The 7582-nt window shown below is 51.4% G+C and overlaps 1 protein-coding gene across 7 annotated transcripts; it reads left to right on the forward strand.

Annotated features, from left to right (window-relative positions):
- The first annotated feature begins 1028 nt into the window (after nucleotides 1-1028).
- LOC115406476 (glucosamine-6-phosphate isomerase 2-like) lies at nucleotides 1029-7028 on the forward strand. 7 transcript variants are annotated; one of them, XM_030116547.1, is made up of 9 exons: nucleotides 1031-1236; nucleotides 1707-2040; nucleotides 2167-2558; nucleotides 2661-2991; nucleotides 3074-3175; nucleotides 3725-3907; nucleotides 3975-4159; nucleotides 4367-4522; nucleotides 6291-7028. In XM_030116547.1, the coding sequence occupies exons 2-8, from the start codon at nucleotides 2016-2018 to the stop codon at nucleotides 4499-4501; spliced, it is 1353 nt and encodes a 450-aa protein (XP_029972407.1). In that variant the 5' UTR covers nucleotides 1031-1236; nucleotides 1707-2015; the 3' UTR covers nucleotides 4502-4522; nucleotides 6291-7028. The 7 variants fall into 7 exon arrangements, with proteins under 7 accessions (XP_029972405.1, XP_029972411.1, XP_029972408.1 ...); XM_030116546.1 differs by having other exon boundaries at nucleotides 1034-1236; nucleotides 4348-4522; XM_030116545.1 differs by having other exon boundaries at nucleotides 1029-1236; nucleotides 3725-4159.
- Nucleotides 7029-7582: the final 554 nt, after the last annotated feature.

Raw genomic sequence — 7582 nt, forward strand, 5'->3', positions numbered from 1 at the left:
CCCCCTCACTGCTTCACCCCCTCACCCCGCTTCACCCCCGCTTCACCCCGCTTCACCCCCTCACCCCGCTTCACCCCCTCACCCCGCTCCACCACTGCTTCACCCCCTCACCCCGCTCCACCACTGCTTCACCCCCTCATCGCTTCACCCCCTCACCCCGCTCCACCACTGCTTCACCCCCTCACTGCTTCACCCCCTCACCCCGCTCCACCACTGCTTCACCCCCTCACCGCTTCACCCCCTCACCCCGCTCCACCACTGCTTCACCCCCTCACTGCTTCACCCCCTCACCGCTTCACCCCCTCACCCCGCTCCACCACTGCTTCACCCCCTCACCGCTTCACCCCCTCACCCTGCTCCACCACTGCTTCACCCCCTCACCGCTTCACCCCCTCACCCCGCTCCACCACTGCTTCACCCCCTCACCGCTTCACCCCCTCACCCCGCTCCACCACTGCTTCACCCCCTCACTGCTTCACCCCCTCACCGCTTCACCCCCTCACCCCGCTCCACCACTGCTTCACCCCCTCACCGCTTCACCCCCTCACCCTGCTCCACCACTGCTTCACCCCCTCACCGCTTCACCCCCTCACCCCGCTCCACCACTGCTTCACCCCCTCACCGCTTCACCCCCTCACCCGCTCCACCACTGCTTCACCCCCTCACCGCTTCACCCCCTCACCCCGCTCCACCACTGCTTCACCCCCTCACCGCTTCACCCCCTCACCCCGCTCCACCACTGCTTCACCCCCTCACCGCTTCACCCCCTCACCCCGCTCCACCACTGCTTCACCCCCTCACTGCTTCACCCCCTCACCGCTTCACCCCCTCACCCCCCTCCATCGGGGCCTCAGTTCTCAGCAACACTGGAAAGAAGGTTTCAGACCACGTGATCCAGAACCACAGCCACCGGGTCCAGGTGGAGACCGGGACTGGAGACCAGGTGAAACCCATCAATCCCAGAGTCGCAGATTCACCATGACAACCAGAGCGGCGTCCTTCTCTGCACCGGAGCAGGAAGTGGAGCCGGAAGTGGAGCAGGAGCAGGAAGTGCTGATGGAGGCAGAGCAGGCAGGCAGCCCGGAGCGGCAGAGCAGCGCTCCCCTCCTGAGAGACGGAGAAGACCGGAGAGAAGAACCGCTCCTGAAGGCGGGTGTGGTGGAAATCGCAGTTGATGTGTTTTGGAGCGTGCGGGCTTCCGTAGCCGACCGGATCTCTGAACTCTTGTTTCTGCGGGTAAACTCCTCACTTTGTCCTCCTTTTACTCGAGTTGGGCTCATTTCACAAACTGAGGATGCTACGGACAGTTCGCGGTGCCTGGTGACGGTTTCCGGTGTGGTTAGCCTGCTAGCATTAGCATTAGCGTTAGCTCCGGACCGGTTCTCGTTAGTTCTGTCTGAAACGTTCTAACGTTCATGTCTGGAGAGCTTCAGACTGGATTTCATGAGAAAATATAATATTAATAAAGAGTTTAACTTAAGATAAAGGGATAACTGGAGAAGTCAGTGTTTAAAAAGAAGAGTGGAACTTTTAACGTTATTTTTAACTAGCGGCTCCGTTTAAATGGACTCAGCCCGTCTGCTGCTGTGATCTGATAACATAGTAACTATTCTCCCCCTGGTAATGAGTAATTACAGTAATAACTGCTGAGTCTGGAGCAAAACCAAACTTGTCCCACGCTGCCTGCATGTCTCTGTCCTGTCCAGGCCCCACAGGACCGTCCTCTTCCTCAGTCACTCTGTCTTGAGTTTCCAGGGACTCGGTCTGCAGAGAGACGCAGTCTCGTCCTCATGGTGTCTCTGGTCCTGGTCTCTGATCACCACTGTCTGACCGGAGGCTCTGCGGGGTCACGTGGGGATGGGGCTGCATGCTGTACTGTCACCATAACAACCAGAAACCTGCAGAGCCCCTGGAAGCTGCTCCTCTCTCCAGTTCCTTTATTCACACTGAAGGCATCAGAACTCCAGATGAACGCAGAAGGAAGTCTGTAGTGAAGAGAAACGTGGAGCAGCTGGATGTTCCAGCTTCCTCAGAGACCAGGTGTGTCCACATGTTGGACCGGTGGTTCAGGTTCCTGCACTTCCTGAACCGTCTGGTAATGTGAACACCTGCAGGTTCACACACGTTTATGGTGTGTGTTCGTCTGGCACTTTCCAAAACACACAGTGCTTCAGGACAGCGCAGACAGAGCAAGGACAGAGGGACGGGGACGCAGCGGCAGCTCGACAGCCTCAGCAGGGAGTCCCAGAGCGGACGGCCGTCCTGGACCAGGACTCCCTGTGTGGAGGCGTGTCTCACTGCAGAGAGGAGCCAGCCCAGGGCCAGGACAACAGCAGGGACACTCTGTCCACCTGGACATCCTGGACAGCGGTCAGTCTGGAGGGAGCTGGCCAGGAGACCAGGGCGAAGACAGACTACAGTCTTCAGAGAAGACGAACTACAGACAGACTTCAGAGAAGACAGACTACAGACAGACTTCAGAGAAGACAGACTACAGACACTGGGTTCATTCATACAGTGAAGCGACGCTCAGATTCAACAGAATACAAACCCAGACGGTGTGAATGAAAACATGTTGAAGCATTAAAACGTTGGCGTCTCATCGGTGAACATGTTTTGACCAGTTTTCTGACTTTCTGGTCCACTTGGTGGCAACACAGGCAGCCTTCATCAGTCCGCCACGCCAGCAGTCCCTCTTCTCATCCTACCATCGCATTTCTTTACTAGACTGTGGACTGGACCGCTGTGGATGCAGAGGTAATATCGGTGTGTGTGTGTGTGTGTGTGTGTGTGTGTGTGTGTGTGTGTGTGTGTGTGTGTGTGTGTGTGTGTGTGTGTGTGTGTGTGTGTGTCCTGCAGCTGAAGCAATGAGGCTGGTCATCCTGGACGACTACGAGCTGGCCAGCGAGTGGGCCGCAAAGTACATCCGCAACAGAATCATCCAGTTCCAGCCCACCGCCGAGCGCTACTTCACCCTGGGCCTGCCTACAGGTAGGGCACACTTACACACACACACACACACACACGCACACACACACACACGCCCTCTGATGTGTGGGGTGCTTTCTTTCAGGAAGCACTCCTTACGGCTGCTACTTGAAGCTGATTGAGTTCTACAGGAGAGGGGAGCTTTCTTTCAAATATGTGAAAACGTTCAACATGGATGAATATGTTGGTGAGTCCGAGGCCGAACTGTGACCGTCTGCCACCTGTCGGGGGCAGTGTGACTGTTTCCCTGCTTCAGAGTTCAAAGGTCAAAGCAGGGCCTTCACACCACATTTAGAATGATGCTAAAAATGGAGTTTTGGATGGATTCTTCATGTGCAGTCTGATAACCAAGCCAGTGTTCTGAGAGCGGTCTAAGAAGAAATCCAGATGGTTTTCATACTGCTCAGAAAACACTGACTGTTGCATCAGGACAGTTGTCCCCCTGGCTGAGTGTCCTTGTCCCCGTCCAGAGTGAGCCCGTGTGGGGAACTCCACGTCTGTACACCAGTCATTCCCCTTTGGTTTCGCATGTTGCCCAGTTTACTGCTGTCAGACAGTTGGAGGCAGGTTTGATGAGTTCAGACTGTGTTTGTACTCTTTCTCAGGCAGTAATGAAATATTATTCCAAAAAGGTTCATGTGGTCTTCCGAGTGTAATCCAAATTGGTTTGTACTGAAATATTGTTCCACCTGTTCCTTAATGATCCCAGGAAAAGCTGTAGCTCTCCACTCTGCAGGTCTGCCGCGAGCTCACCCCGAGAGCTACCACTCCTACATGTGGAATAACTTCTTCAAGCACATTGACATCGATCCAGCCAACGCGCACATCCTGGACGGGAATGCAGAGAACCTGGAGGCGGAGTGTGAGGCCTACGAGCAGAAGATCGCCGACGCTGGAGGAATCCAGCTGTTCGTTGGAGGTCAGAGGTCAGACGGCCCGCACGCCTCCGGCGGCTGGCGTGCTCTCACGCTGCTCTCCTGCCGTAGGTATCGGGCCCGACGGACACATAGCCTTCAACGAGCCCGGCTCCAGTCTGGTCTCCAGGACCAGGGTGAAAACACTGGCCAAGGACACCATCGTGGCCAACGCTCGCTTCTTTGGCAACGACCTGTCCAAGGTGCCCACCATGGCTCTGACGGTGGGAGTCGGAACTGTCATGGATGCCAAGGAGGTGAGGGTCTCACGTCCACCAGACGCCATGACAGGGGTCTGATCAGAGCTACCGCCACCCAGTGGACACTTCAGTTTTTACATTCACCTCCCTGAATGAAACTCAGATGTCGGTACTCCCCCGCCCGTTCTGGGTTCAGTTCCCGCAGCGTTCAGTCGGTCCCACGCTGACCCTCATGTTGTGTTCAGGTGCTGATTCTCATCACAGGCGCTCACAAAGCCTTCGCTCTGTACAAAGCCATTGAGGAGGGAGTCAACCACATGTGGACCGTCTCGGCCTTCCAGCAGCATCCGCGCACGATTTTCATCTGCGACGAGGACGCCACCCTGGAGCTGCGAGTGAAAACAGTCAAATACTTCAAAGGTACCAGCTGAGAGGGGGACAGAGGACAGAGATCTGCAAGAATCATGACCAATGAAACGTTTTCCTTTTCACATGATAAACATTCACAATACGTGTCTCTCCATACATCCACTTATCCATCCATCCATTCATCTGTCGATCCATCCATCCCTTTGTTTATCCATCCACAATTCCAGCAGCATCACCATGCAATGGAATAGAAACACATCAAAAAGTTAGAGACGAACTAAATGAATTGTAATCAGATCTTGAATTTAAGATGCATTTAAGGTCATCTGTGTTCTGTGCCTTTCAAGGCTGCGGGTTGTTAACCTTTAACTGTAGAGCCACTATAGAGGAGCTGTAGAGTCACTATAGAGGAGCTGTAGAGCCACTATAGAGGAGCTGTAGAGTCACTATAGAGGAGCTGTAGAGTCACTATAGAGGAGCTGTAGAGTCACTATAGAGGAGATGTAGAGCCACTATAGAGGAGATGTAGAGCCACTATAGAGGAGCTGTAGAGCCACTATAGAGGAGCTGTAGAGTCACTATAGAGGAGCTGTAGAGTCACTATAGAGGAGCTGTAGAGTCACTATAGAGGAGATGTAGAGCCACTATAGAGGAGCTGTAGAGCCACTATAGAGGAGCTGTAGAGTCACTATAGAGGAGATGTAGAGCCACTATAGAGGAGCTGTAGAGTCACTATAGAGGAGCTGTAGAGTCACTATAGAGGAGATGTAGAGCCACTATAGAGGAGCTGTAGAGTCACTATAGAGGAGCTGTAGAGTCACTATAGAGGAGCTGTAGAGTCACTATAGAGGAGATGTAGAGCCACTATAGAGGAGCTGTAGAGCCACTATAGAGGAGCTGTAGAGTCACTATAGAGGAGCTGTAGAGTCACTATAGAGGAGCTGTAGAGTCACTATAGAGGAGATGTAGAGCCACTATAGAGGAGCTGTAGAGCCACTATAGAGGAGATGTAGAGCCACTATAGAGGAGATGTAGAGCCACTATAGAGGAGATGTAGAGTCACTATAGAGGAGCTGTAGAGTCACTATAGAGGAGCTGTAGAGTCACTATAGAGGAGCTGTAGTGCTACTATAGAAGAGCTGTAGAGCCACTATAGAGCAGCTGTAGAGCCACTATAGAGGAGATGTAGAGCCACTATAGAGCAGCTGTAGAGCCACTATAGAGGAGATGTAGAGTCACTATAGAGGAGATGTAGAGCCACTATAGAGGAGATGTAGAGCCACTATAGAGGAACTGTAGTGCTACTATAGAGGATCTGTAGAGCCACTATAGAAGAGCTGCAGAGCCACTATAGAGGAGCTGTAGAGTCACTATAGAGGAGATGTAGAGCCACTATAGAGGAGATGTAGAGCCACTATAGAGGAGCCACTATAGAGCAGCTGTAGAGTCACTATAGAGGAGCTGTAGAGTCACTATAGAGGAGATGTAGAGCCACTATAGAGGAGCCACTATAGAGGAGCTGTAGAGCCACTATGGAATAGAGGTAGAGTCACTTCCTGTGGGCTGTAGCTCCTGCAGCACCCTCTGCTGGGTGGCAGTCCACCATGTTGACCAGACACTATGTTGTCCTCAATGAGACGGGTCCACTGCTGCCTTCACCAGGAGACATGTCATGAATGGGTTTCAGCTGCATGTTTGTCTCTGTTACTACACCACTACCAACCAATAGCTGTGCTTCTGACAGCATCCTGTGATTCACTGGGGAATTCTACTGGTTAATAATGAGCCGTGGCAGTGATGTTTCATTTTTCCTCTGCAGGGTTAATGCATGTCCACAATAAGCTGGTGGAGCCACTGCTCAGCATCAAGGACCTATGACAGTCAGAGAGGACCGCCCAGACCAGGACCTGGAGGTCAACAACTCACTGTCTGTTACCTGCTGCTGTTTTTTTTCTTTGATTTACTGTGTTGAATGGTGCATGTCTCTTATTTCTGGATTTATGTTACCTGAGAAAACTGTTGCTTTGAGACTGCTCCAGGTCAATCAATACTCACTCTGCATTTGGAGAACCCGAAAACATTCTTGGTTTGAAATGTCATTGCAGGCTGCTATTTAAGTCATTAAGGATATAAACATGGTCAGTCGACGTTCTTGAGGCTCAACAGTTATAACAGTTCTGCTGAAAGAACTAAAAAAATCATCACAGTCTTTTACACTGTTGATTTTGTTGGCTAGCTTAGCATAGCATTAGCATTGGTGATGTCTTCTCTGTCCTCTCCTCCTGCTCTGTGTTCTTGATGTTTCGTTCCACTTCTTCCTCCATTAGTGAACATTGTAAATGTTTAGAAGATCTGTGCTGTCATTTTAAAGCTGTTTAAGGTTGGAGGATGTTCTGAAGTTTCTTTCACGTTAGAGTTACCTGATGCACCTTGAGAGTGAGTTAGCAGGTGATTGGCTCGAGGGAGCAGGGGGCGGGGAAATGACGCCAGGAGGAGACGTTTCCTTTTTGATGGATGTGCCTTTGGAGAATAAATGAAGATGGAGGTGTCCCACTGATTTGTTCCTGTTGCATCTTCTCAGACACACTGAAGCCCTCCTAAAACATTTGGAAGCCCCCACTACATAGTTTGATGTTTTGTTTTGTTTTAAATTCATATTCTACATAAAATGCCTGAAGTTATAACAATGGGGTACCTTTTCACATCGAGCGCCTCCTAGTGGCCATGTGAAGAATGTCACGGACACGAGGACTGACGGAGTGGTTTTTTTTAGCGGAGCGAGTTGCACTTCATAGTTACATTTAACCATAAATACCATTCTCTTCACTGATTAATGAGTTCAGCTTGATTTTCAAAACAGAACACAATCTTTGAAATAGTTTCTAAACCCATAAAAACTATAGAAAGGAGAAACCTCTGCATCATAATTTACAGAGTGCTTCTCTAAAGACAGATATAGTCTTTGTCTTCATAGTTTCCACTCGGTTTATGGATGTGAGCTGCAGTGTTACACTCCTGCGTGCATTCTGACAGCGTCCGCTGTGGAGCTGTGGCTCTGCTGGTTGCTATGCTGGTTGCTAAGGACTCTGAACCACAAACCAGAAGCCAGTC

This window comes from Salarias fasciatus, chromosome 19, assembly GCF_902148845.1.
Source record: "Salarias fasciatus chromosome 19, fSalaFa1.1, whole genome shotgun sequence".
Lineage (NCBI taxonomy): Eukaryota > Metazoa > Chordata > Actinopteri > Blenniiformes > Blenniidae > Salarias > Salarias fasciatus.

Bases quoted from the DNA above. Each gene is read 5' to 3' on its own strand.
- LOC115406476 (XM_030116545.1), top strand. From the start codon at position 2,016: ATGTTCCAGCTTCCTCAGAGACCAG. The intron at 2,559-2,660 runs GTGTGAATGAAA...GTGGCAACACAG, and splicing joins ACAGAATACAAACCCAGACG to GCAGCCTTCATCAGTCCGCC. The intron at 4,160-4,366 runs GTGAGGGTCTCA...TTCTCATCACAG, and splicing joins CTGTCATGGATGCCAAGGAG to GCGCTCACAAAGCCTTCGCT.